General features: G+C 44.1%; 4 protein-coding genes and 1 long non-coding RNA gene across 5 annotated transcripts; 3 read left to right on the top strand and 2 right to left on the bottom strand.

Moving 5' to 3' along the window:
* Positions 1–1,399: 1,399 nt before the first annotated feature.
* On the top strand, positions 1,400–7,496 carry LOC4332289 (beta-galactosidase 6-like). The gene is made up of 16 exons (NM_001402125.1): positions 1,400–2,053; positions 2,203–2,298; positions 2,861–2,973; positions 3,065–3,368; positions 3,487–3,681; positions 3,811–3,898; positions 4,185–4,303; positions 4,495–4,662; positions 4,770–4,987; positions 5,108–5,214; positions 5,343–5,452; positions 5,553–5,660; positions 5,810–5,917; positions 6,094–6,305; positions 6,603–6,939; positions 7,018–7,496. Exons 1-16 carry the CDS (start codon positions 1,574–1,576, stop codon positions 7,123–7,125), a joined length of 2,871 nt encoding a protein of 956 aa, NP_001389054.1. The 5' UTR covers positions 1,400–1,573; the 3' UTR covers positions 7,126–7,496.
* Positions 7,497–8,393: 897 nt separating this feature from the next.
* LOC4332288 (protein FAR1-RELATED SEQUENCE 6) lies at positions 8,394–11,704 on the bottom strand. The gene has a single exon (XM_015776772.3). It carries the CDS (start codon positions 11,670–11,672, stop codon positions 8,646–8,648), a length of 3,027 nt encoding a protein of 1,008 aa, XP_015632258.1. The 5' UTR covers positions 11,673–11,704; the 3' UTR covers positions 8,394–8,645.
* A 2,925-nt stretch (positions 11,705–14,629) lies between these two features.
* On the bottom strand, positions 14,630–16,555 carry LOC136355758 (uncharacterized). The gene is made up of 2 exons (XR_010740101.1): positions 16,380–16,555; positions 14,630–15,375 (listed from the first exon to the last, which is right to left on the bottom strand). It is a non-coding gene; the product is annotated as an uncharacterized lncRNA (long non-coding RNA).
* A 319-nt stretch (positions 16,556–16,874) lies between these two features.
* Positions 16,875–21,253, top strand: LOC4332287 (probable E3 ubiquitin-protein ligase LOG2). The gene is made up of 3 exons (XM_015776899.3): positions 16,875–17,799; positions 19,919–20,420; positions 20,667–21,253. Exons 1-3 carry the CDS (start codon positions 17,231–17,233, stop codon positions 20,886–20,888), a joined length of 1,293 nt encoding a protein of 430 aa, XP_015632385.1. The 5' UTR covers positions 16,875–17,230; the 3' UTR covers positions 20,889–21,253.
* Positions 21,254–21,841: 588 nt separating this feature from the next.
* Positions 21,842–25,813, top strand: LOC4332286 (chorismate synthase 2, chloroplastic). The gene is made up of 13 exons (XM_015777592.3): positions 21,842–22,034; positions 22,547–22,697; positions 22,855–22,931; positions 23,036–23,094; positions 23,275–23,358; positions 23,515–23,607; positions 23,809–23,889; positions 23,978–24,109; positions 24,323–24,425; positions 24,534–24,628; positions 24,769–24,834; positions 25,101–25,185; positions 25,424–25,813. Exons 1-13 carry the CDS (start codon positions 21,899–21,901, stop codon positions 25,576–25,578), a joined length of 1,317 nt encoding a protein of 438 aa, XP_015633078.1. The 5' UTR covers positions 21,842–21,898; the 3' UTR covers positions 25,579–25,813.
* The last annotated feature ends 1,085 nt before the right edge of the window (positions 25,814–26,898 follow it).

Below are 26,898 nucleotides of genomic sequence, written 5' to 3'. Positions count from 1 at the left end.
CCTTATTGAATCTTGATAAGATAAAATGGCAAACACGAAAGCTTGTAAGCTTTCGTAGTACAAGCCTTGTAAGCTTGTAACACGAAAAATGGCAAACAAACACAATATATAAAAGTCACTCTCTTGCATCAGCAGTAAAGCTTTGCATACAATTTTCCATGTCCTTTCACTTGCTCCCCTGTGGACGAGTCCGACCCGAGCCCCTTTCCCCTCCCCATGAACCGACGCCACAGGTCAGTGCAGACTGCAGAGACAACTCGCTCTCCCGCTTTCGCACGATTTTTGTCGTCGCCGCGCACCATCATTTTCCACCGCCCCAAAGGATGAAAGAAAGAGGGAGAAATGCTTAGCCTTTTTTTCACGGTCTGACCACCGCCACCGTTTTTTTCAAACCTCCCCCAAACAAAAAGAAGACGAGCAGTACAGACGTACTCCCTCCGTTCAAAAAAAAAAAGATAAACCTTGGTTTCCGTGTCCAACGTTTGACCGTCCGTCTTATTTAAAAAAATTATGAAAAAAATTAAAAAGACAAGTCACACATAAAATATTAATCATGTTTTATCAATTAACAACAATGAAAATACGAATTATAAAAAAATTTCATATAAAACGTACAGTCAAAATTGGAAACGAAAACTCAGGTTTTACTTTTTTATAGGATGGAGGGAGTACAGTCCATGACACTACCACTATCTACTGCTAGATTGGTAGTGGCAACCGTGTGCTAGTGCAGCATATCATACGCCATCACGGTCGAAGTAGCTATTCCCTCCGTACTAAAATAAGTGTAGTTTTACACTATTCACGTTTAACGTTTGACCGTTCTTCTTATTTGAAATTTTCTTATGATTAGCATTTCTATTGCTATTAGATGATAAAATATGAATAGTACTTTATGTGTGACTAAATATTTTTATTTTTTTCATAAAATTTTCAAATAAGACGGACGGTCAAACATTGAACACAGATATCCACAGCTGCACTTATTTTGGGACGGAGGTACTATAGGCGAGCGAGACCGGAAGCGACAAGGGCCGCTTAGCTCTTGGCCCGAGCAGACGCAGTGCTAGTAGTACTAGCATCACTGATAAAGAAATCGAGCGGCAATGAACGGCGGGTCGGGTCGGGCACGACCCCTGCCATGCCGTGTCTGTCGGTCGGTCACACCGGCACCTTTTGTTTACTGGTCCGTCCTAGCTGTGAGCCCGTGCGGCCAATGCCAAGGGCACATGCAGCAGCGGAAGCAAAAGGGTGGACGGGAGAGAGATCAGATGCGGCATGGCGTGGCCGTGGCGTTTGCTCACCCCCCCCCCCCCCCCACCCACGCCGTGTGCGCCACCGAACCATCACGTAGTACGCCTCCATTAACTAGCCAAGCCGAGCAGTAATTATGTTTTGCTCGATCCATCCATCAATTCGATCCTACCGCTAGACGCACGGCGCCGGGGCTTTTGCCGTTGCTTGCAAGCAGCCGCGAACTCAACTCCACACCCACCCACCCCATCGCTCGCCGCGCGGGCGAACGATCAGCGCTTTTTTATTAGCCGCGGAGGGAGGCAGCACAGCACAGCAGATGCACCACCACCCGCATCCGCGGGAAAGAGACACAGCCGCTTTCGCTCCCGCTGCTCCGCTAGCGAGCCTCGTCGCTGCCGCTGAGTGCGTGCCATTTATTTCCGTCCCGCCGCGCCACTCCAACCAGCAACTCCTCTTCTTCTTCTTCTTCTTCTTCTTCTTCTTCTTCTTCTTTTCTTTTGCCTCTCCCACCGAGCAACTCTGTTCTTCCTTCCTCCTGCTGCTCCTCGTCATCGTCCGCACTAGCGCCGGTGATAATAGAACGACACCGAACGGGGCGGCGGCGGCAGTAATGGCGGCAGCCACGGTGGGTGTGCTGCTGCGGCTGCTGCTCCTCCCCGTGGTGGTGGTGGTAAGCCTCCTCGTCGGCGCGTCGCGGGCGGCGAACGTGACGTACGACCACCGCGCGGTGGTCATCGACGGCGTGCGACGCGTGCTCGTCTCCGGGTCCATCCACTACCCGCGGAGCACCCCCGACGTACGTCGCCGTCTCTTGCCTTTCTCTCTTTTGCCCCATGCACCGCTCGTTCGGCCTCCTCTGTTCTTGATGAGCAGACAGATTGCTAGTTACAAAAGCTGACATTATGTTGCCATGGCGGCGGCGGCGGTGGCGGTCGCCGGTTGCAGATGTGGCCGGGGCTGATCCAGAAGTCCAAGGACGGCGGCCTGGACGTCATCGAGACGTACGTCTTCTGGGACATTCACGAGGCCGTCCGGGGACAGGCACGTACTCCTCTCTCAACTGCTACTTAGTACCACTACTAGTAGTAGTAGTATTCTCCATTAATAGTGTACCACAATGAAATTATCAAATTAATGACCTGTGTATATCTTTTCTCTCCTTTTTTTTTCCGTCATCATCTCCTCTCCCTCCTGGCCGTCATGTGTCAAAGGGCGGTGTTTGCTTCCTCTGCACCCTATGCTTTATTCTCTCACTCACTTCTAGGCTTTCTGCCTCCCGTGAACTGGTGATTTACAATTACAACGGTGTAAACATTAACCTTTACTATAATGACATTGGATCCACATTTTATAGATACAGATGGACCCATTTGTCATTCACTCAGAGTGTCAAAACAGCGAAGCCTCTATGTTTGCAATCCCAATATTACAATTTTCTCCCCATTTTCTCCCCGTGAACTGCTACTGCTACTAGTATTAGTAATATCATTATCTGGAAATTCTAAAGCGGCATTATCACACTACTCCGCTTCTGCTACACGGACGTTTAACGATCAACTAACTGACTGACTCAAATGAATTTGCAACGAAAAAAAAAGAACAGTACGACTTCGAGGGCAGGAAGGACCTCGTCAGGTTCGTGAAGGCCGTCGCCGACGCCGGCCTCTACGTGCACCTCAGGATCGGGCCGTACGTCTGCGCCGAGTGGAACTACGGGTTCGCATTCACATCTCTCTCATGCTCTCGCACTGGCTATCGCTGGGCGAATTGATCGATAGATTGGTAAGAAACGCAAGTATTACTGCAGAGGGTTTCCGGTATGGCTGCACTTCGTGCCGGGGATCAAGTTCCGGACGGACAACGAGGCGTTCAAGGCGGAGATGCAGCGGTTCACGGAGAAGGTGGTGGACACGATGAAGGGCGCGGGGCTGTACGCGTCGCAGGGCGGGCCGATCATCCTGTCGCAGATCGAGAACGAGTACGGCAACATCGACTCGGCGTACGGCGCCGCCGGGAAGGCCTACATGCGGTGGGCCGCCGGGATGGCCGTCTCCCTCGACACCGGCGTGCCGTGGGTCATGTGCCAGCAGTCCGACGCCCCCGACCCCCTCGTAAGTCTTTCTTCCCCCTGCTTCGCCAATCGCCATCGATCACCGGTGCCGTGAACGAACCACCGACACGGCGACACTGAAGTGACGTGGCACCGTTTCTCCGTGCTTGCGCATGCAGATCAACACGTGCAACGGGTTCTACTGCGACCAGTTCACGCCGAACTCCAAGAGCAAGCCCAAGATGTGGACGGAGAACTGGAGCGGGTGGTTCCTCTCCTTCGGCGGCGCCGTGCCGTACCGGCCGGCCGAGGACCTCGCCTTCGCCGTCGCGCGATTCTACCAGCGCGGCGGCACGTTCCAGAACTATTACATGGTAAGCAGCTCGCGCGCGAAGACGAGACGTTTTCTTTTTTGTTTTCCTTTTTTACCGCCGTTTTGCCAATTCGCTTGGGTAAACAGAGGCGCTCTGCGATTCTAACACTGGTTTTTTGTTGGCTTGCAGTACCACGGGGGGACCAACTTCGGACGAAGCACGGGAGGGCCATTCATCGCCACGAGCTACGACTACGATGCTCCTATTGATGAGTATGGTGAGTGTACTGTCAGCAGCTAGCTGTACTTATTTACTGCCACATGTATGCCTGTCAATGGCAGCTATGTTAAATTGAAGTATGTTTGCCGTCTGGGAATACTAGTATTGACTAGTCACAGTTAAAAAAAGAACATGAATATCCATGAGGAACCGTGTGTCTTTTATAAGAAAGATATGAACCAAAAAAATTGAGCCCAAACGGCTCCCCTATGTGTTGGGGGTGTACCGGTACAACCACACATCTCACTAACCGAATCACTATCTTTTGCAATATTGTGGTTCAGGGATGGTCAGGCAGCCAAAGTGGGGCCACTTAAGGGATGTGCACAAGGCAATAAAGCTGTGCGAACCAGCACTCATAGCAGCTGAGCCATCATATAGTTCTTTGGGTCAAAATACTGAGGTATGTGATCCTCTCTTTCGAAAAGTGACTAACCCGTGTATTAATTAACGAAAAAGAAAGATGAGTCAATCAAAATTGCTGGAGCAGCTAGAGATGTATAGCTAATCTTGTTCAGAGATAAAATATTTGTTTACCTTGATGATCTGTTCCGGTACACATGATGATGGGTGTTTGTACTCTTCTGGCTTCAGGCAACCGTATATCAGACTGCTGACAATTCAATATGCGCAGCATTCCTTGCCAACGTGGATGCTCAGTCTGATAAAACTGTCAAATTCAACGGAAACACGTATAAGCTCCCTGCCTGGTCTGTAAGCATCCTTCCTGACTGCAAAAATGTGGTATTGAACACAGCCCAGGTATGTGCATTCCTTGCCCTCACTTTGCTAGACAATGATCTGCATTTGAGAAAGAACATTGGTGAGAACTGATTCTGATGCATGTGGATGTGGTTGCCCCCTTGCAGATCAATTCTCAGGTAACAACTTCAGAAATGAGAAGCCTGGGATCAAGTATCCAAGATACTGATGATTCATTAATCACACCGGAACTTGCTACAGCTGGCTGGAGTTATGCCATAGAGCCTGTTGGTATTACAAAGGAGAACGCCTTGACGAAACCTGGACTGATGGAGCAGATAAACACCACAGCCGATGCCAGTGATTTCCTGTGGTACTCAACAAGGTACAGGGTTCGCACTCACACGCCTCAGGTGTAATTGTCCATATACTCCTATATATATATATAAGAAAACTGGCAGTCACAAGGTTACTCACCAGTTTCAATTAATCGTGCTTTCTGCAGCATCGTTGTCAAAGGTGATGAACCATATCTAAACGGCAGCCAGTCCAATCTGCTTGTCAACTCACTTGGACATGTTCTTCAGATCTACATCAATGGCAAACTAGCAGGTAAAGCTTGAGGTCACAATGCAAAGACCTTTCAAATGACATTCGAATTGTGATGTTAATTATGAACATTGGTCTTACACGCACAAGTAGTATTTGTGTGCTGAAATGTAATTGTTGACACATGCCAGGAAGTGCTAAGGGCAGTGCTAGCAGCTCGCTCATCTCATTGCAGACACCAGTTACACTTGTACCTGGGAAGAACAAAATAGATCTTCTGAGCACAACAGTTGGGCTATCGGTAATTTATTCTTCACTTACTCTAGAAGAGATGCACCAAAACTAATATCCTATTTTACTTCTTTCTATTTAATAAACAACTATGTATTCTGTAACATCAGAATTATGGTGCATTCTTTGACCTGGTTGGCGCTGGAGTCACTGGTCCAGTAAAGTTGAGTGGACCAAATGGTGCCCTTAATCTATCTTCTACAGATTGGACATACCAGGTATTCTACTATCTATTCATATACTGTTTCAGATTTTTTTTGTAAGGAAACTATTGGCTAATGCTGTTTTGAGAATGCCTTCGGTACAGTAGGTCAACCGTAAACATAACATGGTTTGTTTTCCCTCATCATAATTTTCACCGCTTCAGATTGGACTCAGAGGAGAAGACTTGCATCTGTATAATCCTTCAGAAGCCTCACCAGAATGGGTTTCAGACAACGCATACCCGACCAACCAACCATTGATATGGTACAAGGTCAGTATGATCCTCTGACCCAGTAATTAAGCTGTGTTTGACGTTTGTGTACATGTAAAATGGCTTTGGGCTCAATAAGCTATATCTATACACTCCATTGTTTGATCAATCCTTTTTGTTCAATTATTACCTTGGGATAATGTGCAAAGTTGCTAAATGAAATGCTCCAATTGCAGACCAAGTTTACGGCTCCTGCAGGTGATGACCCTGTTGCCATAGACTTCACAGGAATGGGGAAAGGGGAGGCATGGGTGAATGGCCAGAGCATTGGTCGCTACTGGCCAACAAATTTGGCTCCACAAAGTGGCTGTGTAAACTCATGCAACTACAGAGGAGCTTATAGTTCGAACAAGTGCCTAAAGAAATGTGGGCAGCCATCACAAACTCTGTAAGAGTTCTGCTAAAGCTCAGTGGCACGAGAATATGATCTTCAGTTTTTTTTCATATCTACAATCTGTTTCCTAATGCAGAGCCAGCTCCAATTTATTCTCATGTTCCAATATGAAAACTTTTTAGTGATAATATCATTTAGCTGTGCATGAAAATTCACTTATATTTCAGCACTTACTAAGCATTGATGTATTTAATATACTACAAAATATGAAGGCACACTCTCAAAATTGTATCTATGGTCACCATGAAATCCATTATGCTGACTGATTGAATGCCTTACCTTGTTAAACAGGTACCACGTGCCCAGGTCATTTCTCCAACCTGGTAGCAATGATCTAGTCCTCTTTGAGCAGTTTGGTGGTGATCCAAGCATGATATCCTTCACAACAAGGCAGACAAGTAGTATATGTGCACATGTTTCAGAGATGCATCCAGCCCAAATCGATAGCTGGATCTCTCCCCAACAGACGTCTCAGACGCAGGGACCAGCACTTCGCCTGGAGTGCCCTAGAGAAGGTCAGGTCATCAGCAACATCAAGTTTGCAAGCTTTGGGACACCGAGTGGCACCTGTGGGAACTACAACCATGGTGAATGCAGCAGCTCTCAGGCTCTTGCAGTTGTTCAAGAGGTAATCTGAGCTTATCCTCTTCCATACTTGTCATGCTTCAATGCCAGTGGTGTTTTTCTTACTCGTTGAACTCTGCAGGCCTGTGTTGGAATGACCAATTGCAGTGTTCCAGTGTCATCGAATAACTTTGGAGATCCATGCAGTGGGGTCACAAAAAGTCTAGTGGTGGAAGCTGCATGCTCCTGACAGGTTTGATAGTGCTCGTTAGTAGGAAACAAAAGTAGTTTGAGGGGGTGAAGCAAGAAAACCTTCTGTGTAGAAAGCAGGCAACAACCAACAAGGAATAAATGTTCCCAAATGCAGGTGGAAAAGGAATAAATAATACCAAATTGCTTTGGAGCCTTGCAAGCTGTTAGATCGTACGTTTAGATTGAGTTGTACTTGTTAACATGGTGAATCTCTACAATTGTACAAGGCAATGAATCTTTTGTAATTCTTTTGAGATATACTTTGTATTTCAATCAAATATAAAGCACACCTTCATCTGTTGAATTGTAAGTTTGCTATCTAGAAATGCACCTGAAACTCTGATGCACTTGTGTGAAGAAAAGCATCTGAAACTCTTGAAGTCTGAACAGAGGTATCTTGCACGCAGCGCCACCTTAAGGAAGTCCATAAGATTGCTGTTCTGTTGCTGCATAAATAACAAAATGCAAAAGTTTTTACTCATTGAATAGATATACCCCTTGACCCCTTGTGTGAACAGCTGAAGAATGCACTTTGCTGAAAGTCGAAAACTTTCGTACCCCGTGATGTTTGCAGCATTATTGTTTATTGTGAAACACTTGCTTCAGCCTGTAAAGGTGACTTTCTTTGGTTCCCTGCAGGACCAGAATGATCCATCTTTCATCACTTTCCAGATTGCAATGTTCTAAGAACTGGTTGGTTTGGACACAGAAGTTGCTAATAATAGTAGCTACGGAGAAGCCAAGGATAACGTTAGTGTTCAATGACCATTGATCTGCAATGTTAGCTTTTAGGCATGTGTAAAATAGGAAGCTAGCAGCCAGCACAACTGCACAAGCAATAACAAGACCTGTGTTCACTGAAAGGTGAGGATGTGAAGCATATATCTACAAAAAAGATACATCTAACATTGTCTATAAACAATAAATTAACTTGTTCCCTTTAGCATCAGCTAGGAGTCCTACAACCAATACCCTTTGTTGACCGAACAAAAGCAAGGTGCCTCTGCTAACTTATAATATACTTCTACCTTGCAAACACATATGACCAAGTTGCGTCATCATCAAAATGAGTTTTAAACATGAAACGGCATTTGACCTACCAATAAGTGAGCCGCTAAAAAAAGCGCCCTTCACACTAAAGTACTAGTGCATCTAAACCATATGACAAGACACAAAGATGTACGACAGGTGTAAACCAAACATCAGTCAACACTCATGAACATGCATCAGCTAACCTGTGAAGCTAGAGATATCACACTTTTGATGTACCGGGTGACAAGAAAAGGTTGTTGCATTCTACTATCTTATGTACAAGACAATAGCAAGTAATTGCTACAGCTGCCGAACAGAGAAGGATACAACAACAAAGCTACCAGCACTGCAAGATTAATCTGCAATTACTACAACCTAATTGATTAGTTGCTGCCTGCTGTAGGAACATACATATCAATATAAAATAAGGAAAGGCATCTCCTTTCCAAACAGAAAAGATTACATAGTGGGTCTCTAGACAAGAAACTATCCCACATGCATTCCACCTCCCATAAAGTATGTGTTTGTTTCCATATTGGGCCTCTTATTTGTGTCCATCACCTGATCTCTCATATTGAGGAGTTGTTTTGGATGGTAAACGGGTGGGTGCTGATGCATTTGCATGAAATCAGTTGCAGCCATTGGCAAAGGACCACTTTCTAGGTTCACATTCACCAAATCAAAAGAGTGCATTCCATTCTGAGCAGTAGATACCATATTCATATCCACTCTGGTGTCACCTTGTATCAAGTGAGGGGATGTCATATTCATATCAACTCTTCTGTCCCCTTGTATCAGATGCGAAGATGCCAGGTTCATATCAACCCTTCTGTCGCTTTGTATAAAGTGTGGTGATGCCAAGTTCATATCAACTCTTCTGTCCCCCTGTATCATGTGTGGGGAGGCCATGTTCATGTCAACTCTTCTGTCCCTCTGCATCAAGAGAGGGGATGCCATGTTCATGTCAATTCTTCCGTCTCCATGAATAAGGTGGGGCGTTGGGATCTTCATCTCAACTCTTCTATCCCCACGAATCATAGCTGTGGTGTTTGATGTCATGGAATCCCCATGACCATGAACCATGGCTGTGGTGTTTGAGGTCACATTTGTATCAACCCTTCTGTCTCCCTGAATCAGGGATGTGCTATTTGATGAAATGTTCACATCTACTCCTCTATCTGCGGACACTTGGCCAGTCACTGACATATTTACATCAACCCGCTGATCAGCTTGATGAATATGGTCAGGCCTAACTAGTTTGTCCTTCGCTTCCTTCATAACTGTCAACACAAACTCTTTGAGCTCAGGTTCTCTGGCTCCAATGTCAATGACATCTTCTAAATACTCGTGGCCACGGACATAGAGATCATTGAAAATGCTCAAATCTCTATCAGATGATATAGAACTGGAACTTGCAGTTGCATGAAGTACTCTAAAATCCTTTCTCCAACGATTGAGGATATACTTTGATGGCAGCATTAACACATTCTCTTGCTTAAGAACGGAGAGAGCATGGCTGCAAAGGATGCCTCGTGACGGAAAGGAGCGACAAATGCACCAGACATCCTTGTCAGCACTGTTGTAGACAACTGTATAGTTGACCTTCTTTCCCTGTATCAACTCACTAGCCATGTAGGTAATTGAATTTCCACTCCTGTCTACCTCTTTACAAATCACGTGTATTAATTGTTTGATCTCGTCTTGGAATGCTTGGAACATAGGTACTGTGTAGAGCTCCATGAGTTGTTCCTCAAAGGGTAATCCCGACAGCGAAGTGAGCCTAGAGTAATAGGAGCGCAAATCATCATATGCCTCCCTTTCCAGCTTCCCTCTCAGAGTAGTCTCGTATTGCTCAAGGAAAACTGGTAGGGTAGTTTTAGTTGTCACCACGCCATCAAAGTATGGATCTGGTTTCTCGACCTTCCTAATAGCAGAAGTGCCAGCCCAAAATGAATGGTTGACATAACCAGGTGCCCATTGTTTCCGGCAGCTGTACAAAGCAGAGAACCAGTCATTGTCTTTGAGCTTGTACTGCTCAACCATGGGCCCCCACTCTCTCTCAAAGTCTGTAAGTGTGACTGTGTCATAAACAACCTCCTTGAATCTCAAGGAAATTGCCTCTTTCTCATTTGTGCGTCCGACATTCTCTTGGAGTTTTTTCAAGATATGCCAAAAACAGAAACGGTGCCTCGCATTTGGCAACACCTCAGCCACAGCTTCTGCAACGGCATCTGAATAGGTGGTTGTGATCGCCTCTGGTGGCTTGCCATTCATACAGCCCAACCACCTCTTCAACAGCCAAACATAGTTTTCCTTCTTGTCACTGCAAAGCAGACCACAACCAAGCAGAACAAGGTGACCATGGTTGTTCACCCCAAGGATTGTGGCCAATGGAAGGCTAGCACGCGAATGCTGTAAATACATCACGTCAAGTGTAATGACGTCACCAAAATAACGGTATTGTGCCTGGGACCTCGAGTCAGTCCAGAAAAAATTCTTCACATGAGTTTCCTGATCAAGATCCCAGTAGTGGATAAAGTTTGGCTTCTTGCGCTGCATCGCCTCAATAAACTTCTTCAGTGCAATAAGGTCATCATCCCCAAACCGCTGCACAAAACTGTCGCTTCTACTAAACCTGAACCCACCAACAGAGGCTCCACCACCAACACTCCGCTTGGGCCGAGTTGGGAACTTCCTGGTCTCAGCAATCTCGCTCAGCGATTTCTCCACCCTATCATCCATCTCATCAGAAATCTTGGCCTTCTTCTTAGCTGAGTCAGGCATTTCCCTGTAAGCCTTCAAGAACCTCACCATGTCAGGTGTACACGGATGGTTATGCTCCAACTCAACGAACTCCACCTTCCACTTATCATCCGCCCGCCTGTCACGGATGATCAACATCGCCTTGCATCCTGTCTTCTCAGCCGCACCGCGACGAGCCCTCTTCTCCTGGGCGTTGGCCGCACGCTTGCTGCTGCGGAGTGGGTAGCGGGCGCCTGAGCCATCAGACGGGCTGGCGTCAGCCCGGGCCTTGCCACCATGAGTGCAGGTAAAGGTAGAGCGGTAGCGGAGCCCCTCGTAGTTGTGGCAGGTCCGGCGCACCGCGTGGAAGCCTGTGCGGTAGGCGTAGGTCTTGTAGAGCGAGAAGGCCTCGTCCACAGAGTCGAACACCGCACCCACGCGCGGAACGAGGGCCTCCTCCAGCGTGCGCGGCTCGAAGGCCACAGCCACTTCGCCGCCGCCGTCCGCCTCCCCGTCGCCGCCCTCCTCGTCGGAGGCGACAACCACCTCCTCGTCCTCCTCCACCACCACCTCCTCCTCGTCGTCATCCTCCTCCTCCGCGGGCTCCCCGTTCAGGTCATCCGCGACCTCCCTCTTGACACGCCTAGCCGCAGCCACAGCCGCTTCCTCCTCATCCTCCTCCTCCTCCTCCACCACCACCTCCACCTCAAAGCTAGGGTTTCGCGCACGCGCGGCGCGGGAGGAGCGAGGCCTCTCCGAACCCTCCCCCATGGCTCTCTTCCCCCCCTCCCTCCTATTTACGCGCCCACGCGCTCACCACCACCACCACCACAACGCCACACGCCTCCCAAAAGCATTAACACTAGAGGTACAGGGGGGCGGATACCTCGCGGGGAGAAATGGCGAGGGTTCGGCGCGGGCAGCGGTACGGTGGCGAGGGGGAGGGGGCCGCGGGCGCCGTGGGAGCGGCGGGGGCGCGCCGGAGGCCGCCGATCTGGGCGGGGCCGGCGAGCTTGGGGACGTCGCCGGGGGAGAGGAGGGAAATTGGGGGAGGAGGTGGGGGAGACTGTGGGGGGTGTGGAGGGCTGGAAGAGGAGGTGGAGAGTTTGGGTCGCTGCCTTTCCGGGTGAGTCTAAGGATTTGCGACTAGAGACATGGCTGGGGATGTGGCGGATAGGGGGACGGACGACGGGGATCGGCGCGCGGTGGAGGCTGACGCGTGGGCCCGGGCTGCTCTCTTTCTGTGTCTGAGGGGAATTGTGTATGCTTCTTTGTGTGGATCCAGTTGTTTTAGTTGTAGGGTTTACTAGATTACAAGCAGCAAGTTTATTTTTCTAGACTCTATAACTATTTTTTTTAGAATATGATCGAAAACGTATATTTTTTGTGAGTTATTGATTTTGCAAGAAATTACCAAGAATTTTAGTCTCTTAGGATCAGGTTGACATCTTTAGTATTTTTGAGGGTATTAAATGTGTCTTGATTTTCTAGGTATTTGTTGAAGAAAAAGAATATGAATTTTTCATATTTGTATAGGGGTTAATGTAGTTATCTTTTCAAGCAACTCTTGGTGTTTTTGATACAGTTTTTTTACTTATTGTTCGTGCACATGGCTTTAATTAAAAACATAATGATTTCGTAATAACATGTCCAATTTTTATGGAAATAGGGAAAGTTGCTTGCATTCAAAATAAGGCCTAAAATTTGGATATTATGGTATGCAGTGGTGTATTTTATTCGTAAAACCCACGTGCATGTAAGTGCATAAAAAGGCGGGAACATTTAAAATCTCGGGTATTACTATATTTAGTACCCTTATCTTTTTTACATAACTCATACAAAATAAATATTCTCTTCCATAACTCATACAAAATATAGTAGATGTATTTTCTCTTACATAATCCATGCAAATATAATAGATGTGTTTTGTCACTTAAGTTCACAATGGCCATATAACATACTGGATGAACATATTGGGTTTAACAGTAACAGTGAGGTAGGGTTGGTGTTTAGCGCTGGTACAAACGCGTACAAGCATATATATCTCACACCCTTACTTAGGATTAGCACTACTCGAAGTGTGAATATGAGAAAATATATGGAGCAACTTTATTAAAAGATAAATGCTCCATGACACTTACGAACAATTGGTGAGGTTGAAATTTGGTTATTTTGAAGCTTAATAGATGAGATAACCACAGCACTCGTACTAATCATATGTAAGTATGATCTTGAGTATCACTATCTCAAAACACTCAAACGAAAGATTACAGCTCGAACACGGTACCATTTTACAGTACAGCGCAAAAGAATCCCCCCTCCTTGAAAACTTATTTGGACTCATATTTTTATTTATACTTATACTTATCAGCCAAAATTTAAATTTTTAATTTTTAATTTGGAGCTTATTTTGAGGTTTTCTCATCAAAGTTTATTTTTCGGTTTTTACTTTTAGATCGCTAAAACAAGTATATAAAAGTTTTATTCACAAATTACTTTTTGTTTGTAAATATGCCGCGAATAAGCAAAACGATGGGTCCGGTAGATGACATCACTGTTTCTTTTATTGCGGTATGTCCCAAGATTTGAACTTTTTATTTATATGATCAAGTTACTTGGTAAAGATAACAACCTCTTTTAAGGCATAAAAGCATTGGAAGGTTTTCTAAATAAAAGGCAGAAGGCATTAATAAAAATATCCATGGCTTCAGAGAGAATTAGGCCATGTTAGCCTAAGAGATTTTTATTAAATTATACTACTCCCAGAGATCGGTTAGTGTTGTAGCTTGAGAAAACCACAGTTTATATATCCAATCGTCCTCATGCTCCGAAAAACGGCTGCATCTGATCCTTTTTCCAGAGACAATATAGGAGACGGAGAGATGTGATGTGGCCGTAGCTGCTATTGATACAACCATTACTTACATTATAGCTCAATCAGGAGACAAGTCGCACAAGTTCTGGAGACAAGTTCGGCCATTTGCAGCAGCGTTGACTTGAAACGGATGCCAGATGTGCACGACCTCCGTTTTATATCCATGAGTACTTGATGGAAAGCTATGGAAGTTCTCTTCCAACAGATCCAGGCTCATCTCCAAACTCCATCTCAGTCGGCCACAATTCAAGAAACAATGTGTTGCGTCACCTATAATGACCTTCGGGCTTGTAACTTCGTTTCAGACCTCGACCCAAGTTGAGCTCATGTGGGGTGCGTCCCAATCTAGTGGAGCACGACCCTAGTGACCCCTTGGTTATCCTCCCACCTCCATTAATAAATAGGTACCCCTTCAGAGTTTTTCAGGTTTTGTTTAGATTAAAGTTTAGCCCTTGTATTTACACGTGTCGGCTAGACCGCCTAATTAGGTTGTCTTCAGAACTGCTGGTTCCTAGCTCCTCCGCCTCATTTTCCATGTGCACGCTTTTCAAACTGCTAAATGGTGCGTTTTTTGCAAAAAAAAAATTCTATAGGAAAGTTGCTTTAAAAATCATATTGATCCATTTTTGAAAAAAAATACCTAATACTCCTACTTAATTAATCACGCGCTAATGGACTGCTCTGTTTTTCGTGCACACTGTGCTTGTTGGGAACCCATGGTTCCGAACATAGCCTTACTCGTCTTCGGAACTCCACCTTATCGTGAGCTTTAATTCATATTGCTTTTATTTTGTCCGTACTTGTTTCTTCGATTTATACTTGCAAAAAAAATGTTGATATTGCACCGACAAGATGAACAACCCACAGAGAGATGTATCAATCACTAAGGCGTAACATAGCAGCGTCTTGTATGATTGAACATTTCTTCTAAATTTTAGTTATTATCAACTCAACAAAAGATCGGGCGAACTAAAACCGCGAGCGTATCAAGTGGAGCTCAAACTTTATCAAAGATGCTGCATGAATTAGCTCAGCTATTTCTTCGGGTTCTGTCCTGATTGATCGCTTCAAGATCTAGGGACTCGTTGTAAAGCCATTGCTCGTCAAAGACTCGGGAATCAGGATAGTGTTTATCTAGTCAAGTAGAGCCATAAATCGATTTTGGATGATGACCGAGCCAGCCAGCCAGCTATAGAGGGTGTTTGGGAGAGAGACCCCTCTCAAAAACATAAGCCCGAGAGGGGCCTCTCTCCCAAACACCCCATAGTACATCCACAAAATTGTTGATCCTGCTTCCTGCCACATCAAAGGTGCATAAATTTGAGCATCCACAGTTTCAGGTTAAATCTCCCATCCCATCCATCACCTCGCAGACCTATGCAGTATGGCAACAGTGTCCTCGATTCCGTCCAATTATTGGCACCTCTACTGCAATTTGTGCACTTGTGTCTGTGCTTTGTTCTAGTCCTCCAGACCAAAGATGGTGAATTGGCTTAATTCTTAATCTGAATTCCACTAGGCAAAAGCTGAATAAGGACGCCTCTGGTTGAGCTCCTCTCGAACCACTTCCCACTACAAAACCCCTCTTTTTCCAAAAAGCTGAGAAAGGAAGAAAAAAAAAATGAAAACGTGGCCAGTTAGCAAATAGCCCCTCCAGGTTTCAGGGTTAGCAAATAGCAATACCTACAAAAGGGATCAGTGCAGGCTGATGGAACCATATGGTCATTTTAGATGTGCATTTTGGAGCTTGATCAGAGTGTTCTAAACTTCGTAGTGCTAGTAGTTTCCACTTTCCAGTGTTCTTGGTAGTGCCAAAGATATTGTGCATAAAATGAAGAGACAAACTTACCATCTTTTAGTAAAAATATATTTTTTACAGGATGCATTTCACCTTTCTTCAGCTCCTGTATTGTTTTATTTTGTATTTTAAACCTAACTATTTCAATACACCAATCGTCGGTTGGTAAGAAAATTATATAGAAATCAATATGGTAGAGTTAAAGCCAAAACAAGCGACAATCATCACAAACAATAGACACTAGGCCATTTGTCTATCGACCTAAGTGTGTACAATAAAACATCACAATCGCATAATTTTTCATTCGCCTCTTTGAAACTACAAGTTTCAAAACACAGGCAATTCTATAATATGTTACTTATATGTCACATTACCGTATATTGTTCAAGGATCTAGGCTGAGGAGTAGGAGTAACTTCTAGTTTATTTACGAGTGCAAACAATAGATCCCATGAGTTATTTCCAGCAATCATGGCTACTAAATAAAAACATTAAATTGAAGGGACAAAATGAGAACATAAGGAAGAAAAAAAATATCACAGGTAGATAGTGAAGAAACCATAAGACAATTACGGGCCTGTTCACTTTGATGCCAAAAAAAACCTTAACAAATTTTGGCATAGTTGTCAAAATTTTGGTAACTTGCCAAAATTTTGGGAGGATTTTTTATATAGTTACCAAAATTTGGCAGCAAACTAAATGTAGCCACTTGGCAACTTTATCAAAATTTGATAAGGTTGAAAATGTCATCAAAATGAATAGGCCCTACATATCACTGAAGATCTATAAAGATAAAGCCATCTTACCAGTATAGTCAATTTGCATATGAGCGTTTGATGGAACTCATCACATATTCGAAACCTTTGTGTCCGTCTCACAATGTTTTTCGGAGTGAAATATGCAAATATGAAGTTGAAAAGCATGCATCGATACAACATTTTTGGAGATTAAAAAAAACAAGTGCACGCTTTACTAGCCGCAAAATCATGGGTAGGCTAACCAACGTGGTTCTCCAACCTCGTTAAAAATAGACAGTGGGCGATTCCAGGATAGAACGCCATGGATCAACGACCGCATATACTCCTTTCTATTCAAAGATTTTTCACCTCCTGTTTCGCAAGCATAAAAAAAAACGAGAATCACATGCGGCAAAAACCAAGAACATGAGGACCTGGTGATAAATATGCGTATTTGCGAGCGCCAACGCTTAACCCACCGAAAAAGCACAGGACAGTAGTGGTGCTTTACGCGCAACCTTCCATTATAGCCCCAAAAATACAGACACACACAAAAAAAAAAGCAGAGAATTTGTGTGCAAGCATCCCCTTATCGCCTCCCCCCTTGTGTCTCCTATCCTTCGCCGATCGAATCATTTGAGCTTGTGGGTCTCCTCAACCATATTCGATTCGTGAGGGAGGGGATCGAGCTCTGTTGCGGTGTTGTAGATCATTATCACTCTTGGTTTGTGATTCTCGGAAGTCGGAAGTGTTCTTCGCAAGCTCGATTTTCTTTTTTTTGCGATATTTTTTTGTATCGTTAAATCTCGAATCCCGACGGGGGAGGTGGTTGAGTCCGAGTTCGATGCTCCGGGGCCTCAAGATCCAGTCTCGACGCCGTTCTTGAGCTCTCCGTGTTGATCTCTGCGCCGCGAAGGGAGATGGGCAACGCCGGTAGCAACGGCGGAGGGGGTTCCCCTGGTCACCGCCGACGAGGCTCCGCCGCCCAGGGCCACGGCCACCATCAGGTCCACGGCCACCACCACCAGCCGTCCTCGCCTCCCCCGCCTCCGCCGCCGGAGTCGTCCCCGAGCCACTACGTGTTCGCCGCCGCCACGCCGTACCCTCCGCCGCAGTACACCAACCCCAACCTGCCGCGGTACTACCCTCAGTACGGGAACTACTACCCGCCGCCGCCGTCCCTGCAGGTGCCCCTCCCGGCGCCGTACGACCACCACCACAGGGGCGGCGGCGCGGGGGTGCCCGCCGGAGGGGAGTTCCCGCCGTCGGCGCACCCGCAACACTACCCGGGGTGGCCTGGGGTCTCTGGGCGGCCGCACCCCTGCGGATTGCAGCCGGCCATGCCGACGCCGTACGTCGAGCACCAGAAGGCTATCACAATCCGCAACGACGTCAACCTCAAGAAGGAGACTCTTCGGATTGAGCCTGATGAGGAGTGCCCGGGCCGCTTCCTCGTCGCCTTCACCTTTGACGCCACCCTTGCTGGAAGGTGAATCTTTTGTTCTTTTGTACAATCAAACTTATGTGCTATATTTCATTTATGTGCCGAAAGAATTTTGCTGTTTAGTTGCATACTTAAGATTTCACTGAGAATTGGTTTGGTTTGTATCGAGTGGCTTGATTCACTGAAGTTTGATGCTAATATGGAATTGGCATCTTGTGACTGACGCCTTCGTGTGCTTTAAGTGGCAATTTTCATTTCAATGATCTTTGATTTATGTTTGTTTATCAGCTGATAATTTCCTCTCTAGATTGTATATAGTAGAAGAATATAAAGAAAAGGAATGTAGAGGCACTCCTCCTACAAGCTAATTTGTTTTGTGAACATTGAAGCTACTAATAGGACCTGGTTTGACCTTGTATTTCGATAGTCTTTTGCAGTATCCTTGCTAGTTGCTACCTTTCTGTCATCCTTGGCTCCTTGCAATTTATGCTTCTTTAGTAGCTTTAATTTATTGGTTGCCAAATTTAGTTGAAAGCCAGCTATTGTTTTGTTCTTGTGTACTCATTGTTCTTGGGCCCTTTGCAAATTAACTATGACTGATGACACTGCAATGAGCCAATGGTTCATTGAGAACCTTCTTGATGAATTCCAATGGTCTCCCCTTGGTAGTGGTTTAACCTAAACAGCTGCCTGTCCGGAGGCAGAACAGTGAACACTGGACCTGATGAAAGTACAATGTTCATGAAAATTGCAAGGGCTTTACTAGAGGCTCTTTGTACATTGTAGGTGATAGATATATATTTTCTCTATTGTCCAAACCTCATTCTTCTCCTTCGTGGCCACATCATTGCCTTAGTAACTTGATTGATTGGAAAGTCCCTCATTAATGTGGCGCATCCACAACACCCATTTGAACCATTTTTTTTATTGCTATTCCTATTACCATATTGTTCGCATCAGTTATATACTTCACTACAATATACTTGATCTCTAGTGTTAATTCGTATAATATTTGTTACTGTACGATCGATAGTTTATTTTATACCTTATATCAACATGTTGTTCTTGGAAGTCTATATTTTAGTTTATAATCACTCTTCATTTAACCTTGTTGACTATTTCATCACCATCTTTACAACTCTTACAATTCTAGGTTAGAAGTCTATATGTTATCACAAGACGTTGATTACGGCAAATTAAGTTAGTGTGTGTGGTTTGAGCCCACACTTTGAACGACCTTTGAGGCTTTGATAAGTATGTTTGTCCAACTCTGGCAGGCTTGCTTTCAACTTTTTGTGCACCACAAGACTTTAGTCTAGCAGTCCACTTATCACATTTCAAACTTCTGTTTGCAACTTTTGTGTGATTTATGGCAAACAATCTTTTAGCAACAGAATCTCTCTTATATCAGAGAGAAGCATAACTACTTTGGCAAGTTGCAGTTTGCAACCAAACATTCTTTCTGAGTTGTAGTGTATGAGTAGTTGGAAATGATGAGTACAAATACCTTTTTTCCCTTATCAAGCATTTATGTTCCAGAAGCTGTAATAACGTTCTGTTATATCCTGCTTCTTGCTACAGTTTTCTCACAAATAGTTTGAAATGCGATAGGGTGTTAAATATTTGAATGTGTTAGAATTTTTCTCCATTGAATTGTCCGTGGTAGTGGGAATCACATTACCCAGCACAATTTGGCTCATCCTTCCTCGGAATGTGGTACTGATATTCTTATAGAGAATTCCTACTGTTTTGTACTAAAGCCGTGTTATTGTTAATTAGAGCAAGTTTAATAGTATAGCCTACTACTAGCTCCACTTCATCTATAGCCAATCTAATAGCCAATTCATACAATAGTTACTTAATATACTATTAATATATGGTCCCACCTGTCATACACACATTACGTCTTGGAGTCCGTGCTGCAGCTGGCTACAGATCTGTAGCCCGTTGCTCTTCTCTCTCATCTTTTATCTCATTAAAATATGTTTATAGCTGGCTAATAGTATGCTATTGTACCTGCTCTTATGGCTTGTGTCATCATTACTATTCATGTTGTATGTGTCAAGCATTGTGAATATCTTACTACAAACAAAGTAAATCTTTATTTTTAATACGAACAAACAAAGTGTTTAAACAATTCTTGTTGTTCTACTTCTTTGGACAGCATGACTGTTTACTTCTTTGCAAAAGAAGAGCTCAACTGCAATCTAACGGCGGTGAAAGAAGACCTGATTAAGCCTGTTACTGTAAGCTTCAAAGAGGGTCTTGGTCAGAAGTTCAGACAGCCTTCTGGCACTGGAATCAACTTCTCCGTGTTTGAGGATTCCGAGTTATTGAAGCAGGGGGACATGGATGTATATCCACTTGCAGTTAAAGCTGAAACAACCATGCCTGTTGATCAAAAGTTGGAAGGAGAAGATCAAAAGATGAAAACTCCAAACTCACAGATCACACAGGCTCTGTTTGAAAAGAAAGAAAGCGGTGATTATCAAGTTCGAGTTGCTAGCCAGATCCTTTGGGTCAATGGAACTAGGTATGAGTTGCAGGAAATATATGGAATAGGAAACTCGGTGGAAGGCGATGCTGATGCCAATGATCCTGGGAAAGAATGTGTTATTTGCCTCTCGGAGCCAAGGGATACTACCGTTCTCCCATGTAGGCATATGGTAAGTATCCGATTTGTGTATTGACTAGTTCATGTGCAGCATTAGGGGTCCATGATCAAGTTAAATAAAGCTACAAAGTTATTCTGTTTCTAAAACCATACTTTTTATGCTTATGGCTTACCTGGTTCACATTTCGTATTCTGAAAACTATTTCAAACAAATCGGTGCTGTTTTGCTGACTGTCAGCCATTTCCATGCATTTTTAGCATCTCCAGTAAACCCTGACATTTGTATACTCTGGTACAGTGTATGTGCAGCGAGTGTGCCAAGGTCCTGAGGTACCAGACGACCCGGTGCCCGATCTGCCGACAGCCCGTTGAGCGGCTACTTGAGATCAAAGTCAACAACAAAGCTGAAGAGCAGCAGCAGCCGTCACCCGATTCACCGATCAAAGTCAACAGCAAAGCCGAAGAGCATCAGCAGCAGCCATCCCAATCGCTGCCAATCCCACACAGGGAAGAGGTGTAGCTGCGACAATGTCGGGCGCATATGATCATGATATATGATCCTAGATTGTGGCCTTCCGACCTTCCCCGTATCGCGCTCTGCGCTCTCGCCTTGAGCATGGGGAGGAGATGTAACAGATGTGTACCTTCCAGTGTATGTTAGCATGTAAGCTTCTGGCATAATGTGGCTTCCTGACCTGACCTGTGTGGGTGAAGGTCTTAGATGCCAAGAGGAGTGGAGTGGGTGTACCATATACACATCACATGGATTCATGCGTGTACTATTGCCCTAACCTGAAGAAGTGGAGAACATCTCATACTTAATGGGATTTCCCTCCATCAGGAGTAAAAAGAGTTACAGCAGATGGACTCCAGATTTGTACAAAATTTCCTCATGATTCTCATTATATTTTTGCCTTGATGAGATGAGATGACACCATATATGTTCTGCTCTGATTGCTCTTACCTTTTGCATGGAAATAAACTTGCAACATGGCCAGATAGCTAATTGCAATGGTCAAGCTGCCGTTGCCGTTGGGATCACGCTTCAAACTTTGTTCTTTTTTGCTAGTGGTAAAATCAAAGTAAACGTGTGATCCCAAACCTTTGGTTACCTGGCTGCTGCTGGGAGTTGGAATAGGCGACCACTTTAGAATGGCCGATGGCGTCCTCGGTTGGTAGGTGTTACCAGATTCGATCACTCCATCAGAATGGCGAGGTCAGATTACAAGTCAAAATCTGACAACGTCTGTCCGGTTCAAACACCGGATCAGTGAATCGGCCGGGCGGTTCAAGCTAGTTCGGCTGGTGAACCGGGCGGTTTTTTTATTGAAAAAGAATCCCATTCCGGTCGGACTGACCGGACCGGTGGTCGTAGGTGAAGAGCCGGGCGGCCGGAGTGGGGAGAGGGGTAGGTGGCGAGGCGACACCCCCGTCGCGTATTAAACCGGCGGCTTCCTTCCTCCTCCCCTCCCCACCTCGCGTCCTCGCCTCGCTTCGGCTCTCACCAACCAAACCAACAACCTCGCTCCGATGGCCGCGCCAACGTCGTCGCAGCCGGTGGCGCGCGTCCTCCCCCGCGGCGGCGGCGGCGGGTTCCGCGCCTTCCCGGAGTCCGCCCCGGCTTCCCTCCGCTTCTCCGTCGGCCGCCGCCGCGCCGCTCGCCTAGGTCCGCCTATTGGAATCGTTTCGCCCCCCCTTGTCTGGGTCCGTTCGGTGGAATTCGGGTAGAGTTTGCTTCCTGCGCGGCTACGGGGCAGCTGGGAATTGCTTGGCTGGCCTCTCTCGGCTTTGAGTTTTGTCTGGTCATCTACTCGTGGGTGAAGAGGGTTGCCACTCGTTGTCTGGCTAAGAAAGAATCTTACCATTTTTTAGCATTTTTTTATGCCATGATTGTGTCTATTGTATAGGGTAATTTGAAAGGAGAGAAAAACGGCTGCTTCGTTCTATCCTAGCATCAAGAGTTTGTTTAGTATCATTGAGAATTTAGATCTTGGGGATTAGGATGACAACTAGCTTTAATGTTGCCGTGTTTGGATTTTGAGTGTCATCGTGGATACTGATCACGTATCTTAGTTAGAAATAGAGTATTTAAATCTGCTACTTTGCATTACTTTTGTTCTATTAGAAGGATGGCGAAAGGACTTAATTAAATCCGTTGCTCCTGAAATTTGAAAACAGAGGTGAAGGCGTCTGCAAATGTATTTGGGAACTACTTCCAGGTTGCAACTTATGGAGAGTCTCATGGAGGCGGTGTTGGTTGCGTAATCAGTGGATGCCCACCCAGAATCCCACTTACTGAAGCAGATATGCAAGTAGAACTCGACCGGAGGTTTGTCTCTTGAAAAATCCATTATTTCTGTGCTGACAGCTGGCTTCTGTCAAAAACAGGATTATGCAAATGCAATCCTGCTAACCTCTTGCAGAATATGATTGTTATGTTACATTACACCATAATGTTAACTGACATAAAATTTTGATTATCACAGACGGCCAGGCCAGAGCAGAATAACCACCCCAAGAAAGGAGACTGACACTTGCAAAATTCTTTCAGGGACACATGAAGGTATGGTGTCTTTCAGGACATGGGATAAACTTGGAAAAAATATTTTTGAATTTAGAGTATTAGCTTGTCTCATATTCACGATAGCATTGATGGGTTTTCTGCAGGAATGACCACTGGGACACCAATTCATGTTTTTGTCCCGAACACAGATCAGAGAGGGGGTGTAAGTACCTAAGTTTTTTCGCATTAATGTATTGAAATACTACCTCCGTCCCAAAATATAACAACTTTTGGCTACGAATCTGGACACACAATTGCCCAGATTCATAGCTAAAAATGCTTATATTTTGGGACAGAGGGAGTAACATATTAAAGCTGGAAATAACCATATTCATTCCCACAGGATTACAGTGAAATGGCTAAGGCCTACAGACCTTCACATGCAGATGCAACTTATGACTTCAAATACGGTGTTAGAGCAGTGCAGGTACTTTTTTTCATGTTTTATAATGTGTAATATAGCCATTCATTGAACCATCAACTGTAGTACCTAAACTTCTCTTATTTGAATGTCTAAAACTGTGGTACCTAAACTTCTCTTACTTGAATGCCTAACCAACATCTTCTATCAACCGAATGATAGGGAGGTGGAAGATCATCAGCAAGAGAGACCATTGGAAGGGTGGCTGCAGGAGCTCTTGCAAAGAAAATTCTTAAGCTCAAATCTGGAGTAGAGGTGTGATCCTACTTGGCAACCTTTTACTCTTAACTGATCAAGATTTGTATCAAGCATCGCAATTGACATGTTTACTTATCCATGAACAATTGGACGCTGAAGAAAAATGAATCAGCATTCGAATATACATCCTAAATATGCTGAAGCCATGCAACAAATTCTGTCCAATGTCTCATAGCAGCAAAATATTTTCAATTGCAGATCTTGGCGTTTGTGTCCAAGGTGCATCAAGTTGTACTACCAGAAGATGCCGTTGATTATGACACTGTAACAATGGAACAGGTCTGTGGTTCCCACCATTTTCAAGTTTAACACTTCTGGACAGTCTCTGAAGGCATTTGCTGAATATTATATTTATTTTATTTTCCAGATAGAAAGCAACATTGTTAGATGTCCTGATCCAGAATATGCACAGAAGATGATTGATGCAATCGATAAAGTACGAGTTAGAGGTGATTCGATTGGTGGTGTGGTCACATGCATTGCAAGAAATGTTCCTCGTGTAAGTATTTAAACCCTGCAGTTATGTTTATTTTGATATATGTCCTCCAGCTAAAATAAACTAAATAAGCTCATCGTTTGCACTCTCTGCTTATGACCGCCCTGCTTTGGAATTTGCACAAAATCTGTTTGAACATTGAAGCTTGATCATTCATTAGAAAAATATTTTTTCTCTGTTGAGCTACTGATATGATAGAGCAACGACAATTTGTAGGGGATTGGCTCTCCTGTATTTGACAAACTTGAGGCTGAATTGGCGAAAGCTATGCTTTCTCTTCCTGCAAGCAAGGGGTTTGAGATCGGCAGTGGATTTGCAGGTAATTGAATTAATCTGCACATAATTAGTTGATTTATTTTTTGCAAATAGCTGTGCATGCCAACTACTTTGCTACTGGCCTCAATACTAACTAATAACTTGTGCCCAGGTACTGACTACACTGGAAGTGAGCATAATGATGAGTTCTATATGGATGAGGCTGGAAATGTGAGAACAAGAACTAATCGTTCAGGCGGTGTGCAGGTTTTATCCTAGTCCCCTGTTGTTTTACAGTTATATTATTTATTGTTTTCGCTACATCTAGCTGCATTCTAGATTAAAAAAATACTAGTAAATAGTATAACACCGTTGTCTTAGTATTTATAATGTGTATGTCCATGCAGGGAGGGATATCAAATGGTGAAATTATATACTTCAAAGTAGCTTTCAAGCCAACCGCGACTATTGGGGTGAGATATTCCGGTTCAAGTAACTCATTTTTTCATCAGTATATTAAAAAAAAATCTATCCTTAGAAATAGTGCTATGTCATGTTTTTTAAATGGCAAGCACTATGGTGTTGTAGTCTTGTGGATGCAGCTAAAACCAGTGTTTTCTCATAGTACATTTTGTGTCTTTTACGGTGTATCATATATTCATATGTAACATTTGAGGATTTCTATTTCTTAAAAGGCTATATTGCTACTTATTTGAGATATTGGATTTCGCTTTTCCAGAAGAAACAACATACTGTTTCAAGGGAGCATGAGGATGTTGAACTTTTAGCAAGGGGCCGCCACGACCCATGTGTTGTCCCTCGCGGTAATGGATCTACGGCTCTACTACCTCCGTCCTAGAATAAGTTAATATAGTACGGGATGTGATATATCCAGTATAACGAATTTGGTCAAACACCTATCCAGATTCGTAGTAGGATATGTTACATCCCGTACTAGATTAACTTATTCTGGAACGGAGGGAGTACCTAAATTTTCCTTCCCTTAACCACTCACTCATGATAGTATAATCTGACATTTTCTCAATCAATTAACTCTTGTAGCTGTGCCGATGGTGGAGTCCATGGCCGCATTAGTCCTCATGGACCAGCTGATGGCGCACATTGCTCAATGTGAGATGTTTCCACTGAACCTTGCTCTACAAGAACCAGTTGGCTCTGCCAGCAGCGTACCTGCATTTGCACCAGATCTATCATAATGCCCCCTCCCCCCCCCCCAGCTTGTTTATCATCTATCATATTTCTGGGTTTTCTAAGGGGTTCGCAGTTTTGCCACAAAGCCTGTATCCTAGTTTATATCTCGAGTTATTGTACCCAAGGAATCCGTTATACAGTGAGCATGAAGATAGAAATGCGTTCATGCGTGTTTTGTGATATGGACAATCTGTGCTTACATCAGGTTATTTTGAGCAATAAAAATCTCCATTTATGAAAGAGACTGCCTCCTGTATCACTGAAGACGTATTCATGAAACTTCATTACAAAAGCCAAGTGGAGAGCATCCATCAATCATGAGATGGAGGTTTTACATGTCAAGCCTATCTATCCCAGGTTGATCAGAGAGTCAAGAAAGATTATGGAGAAAACCTCAAGCGTTGGCATAAAAAATACGGCAATTAGGCCCTTCCTACTGAGAGATGTAATTTTTACGTTTTCAAGAGTATCGCATAAGTAGCAAGGTAGTTTACGTACTCCCTCAGTTCCAAAATAAATGCAGTTTTATCACTGTTCATGTCCAACGTTTGACTGTTCGTCTTATTTGAAAAAATATTATAATTAGTAATTTTATTGTTACTAGATGATAAAATATGAATAGTACTTAACGTGTGACTAATTTTTTAAATATTTTTCTTAAAATTTTCAAATAAGACGGATGGTCAAAACGATAAATTCGGATATCTATGGCTGCACTTATTTTGAGACGGAGGTAATACCCTATAAAGAATCCGTCACTGCCCAAAATTTAAATTTAAAAATTAATTAGGAGTTAGTTTTCTTTTCCAAAAGCCCATGCAATTTGGATACATGGTCCTTTAGAGAAAAAGATAAATTCTACATGTTGTCGCTACCAAAGAGTTTGGTTCTACAAACTGGACAAAGTTACGGTCTACAAATGCCACCTTACAAGCGTATTTATAGTCCCCTTTTTTTTTCACTCCCGTTAGAATTACTATGTCACTTGACATCCGATAACCCCGCCAAAAGACCATTTTGTCCATACAATGGAATTTTGCAAATAATTGAATGGTAAAAAGTTTTGCATATTTTGATATGCCATTCTGAAGATAATTTTGCACGTGCAAATTTGGTAGAAATATAATTTATGAGGCTATGGCCAAATATGTTATTATTTTAAGGACAAAATGATCTTTTTAGAGGGGCTAGCAAATATCAAATGACAATAGAAACGTGAAAGAAAAGGCTTGTACGATGATTTTTTTAAGTTCTATCAGGGCTTTGCCTAGCAGTTATTTATTAAGAGCAGAAATATATGTACAAAGAAAGAACAGAAAAACAAA

The sequence above is a fragment of the Oryza sativa genome, chromosome 3, assembly GCF_034140825.1.
Source record: "Oryza sativa Japonica Group chromosome 3, ASM3414082v1".
NCBI lineage: Eukaryota > Viridiplantae > Streptophyta > Magnoliopsida > Poales > Poaceae > Oryza > Oryza sativa.
The sequence above is the reverse complement of the archived record's forward strand: the minus strand, read 5'-3'. Positions and strand labels throughout refer to the sequence as shown.

What these genes read in the sequence shown, in the direction of transcription:
- LOC4332289 (NM_001402125.1), top strand. Translation starts at nt 1,574, where the DNA reads ATGCACCACCACCCGCATCCGCGGGAAAGAGACACAGCCGCTTTCGCT. An exon ending in ACCCGCGGAGCACCCCCGAC is followed by an intron (nt 2,054 to 2,202) that starts GTACGTCGCCGT and finishes CGCCGGTTGCAG; the next exon opens with ATGTGGCCGGGGCTGATCCA. An exon ending in TGCTCCTATTGATGAGTATG is followed by an intron (nt 3,899 to 4,184) that starts GTGAGTGTACTG and finishes ATTGTGGTTCAG; the next exon opens with GGATGGTCAGGCAGCCAAAG.
- LOC4332288 (XM_015776772.3), bottom strand. Translation starts at nt 11,672, where the DNA reads ATGGGGGAGGGTTCGGAGAGGCCTCGCTCCTCCCGCGCCGCGCGTGCG.
- LOC4332286 (XM_015777592.3), top strand. Translation starts at nt 21,899, where the DNA reads ATGGCCGCGCCAACGTCGTCGCAGCCGGTGGCGCGCGTCCTCCCCCGC. An exon ending in CAAGTAGAACTCGACCGGAG is followed by an intron (nt 22,698 to 22,854) that starts GTTTGTCTCTTG and finishes TGATTATCACAG; the next exon opens with ACGGCCAGGCCAGAGCAGAA. An exon ending in ACGGTGTTAGAGCAGTGCAG is followed by an intron (nt 23,359 to 23,514) that starts GTACTTTTTTTC and finishes ACCGAATGATAG; the next exon opens with GGAGGTGGAAGATCATCAGC.
- LOC4332287 (XM_015776899.3), top strand. Translation starts at nt 17,231, where the DNA reads ATGGGCAACGCCGGTAGCAACGGCGGAGGGGGTTCCCCTGGTCACCGC. An exon ending in GACGCCACCCTTGCTGGAAG is followed by an intron (nt 17,800 to 19,918) that starts GTGAATCTTTTG and finishes TTCTTTGGACAG; the next exon opens with CATGACTGTTTACTTCTTTG. An exon ending in TTCTCCCATGTAGGCATATG is followed by an intron (nt 20,421 to 20,666) that starts GTAAGTATCCGA and finishes ACTCTGGTACAG; the next exon opens with TGTATGTGCAGCGAGTGTGC.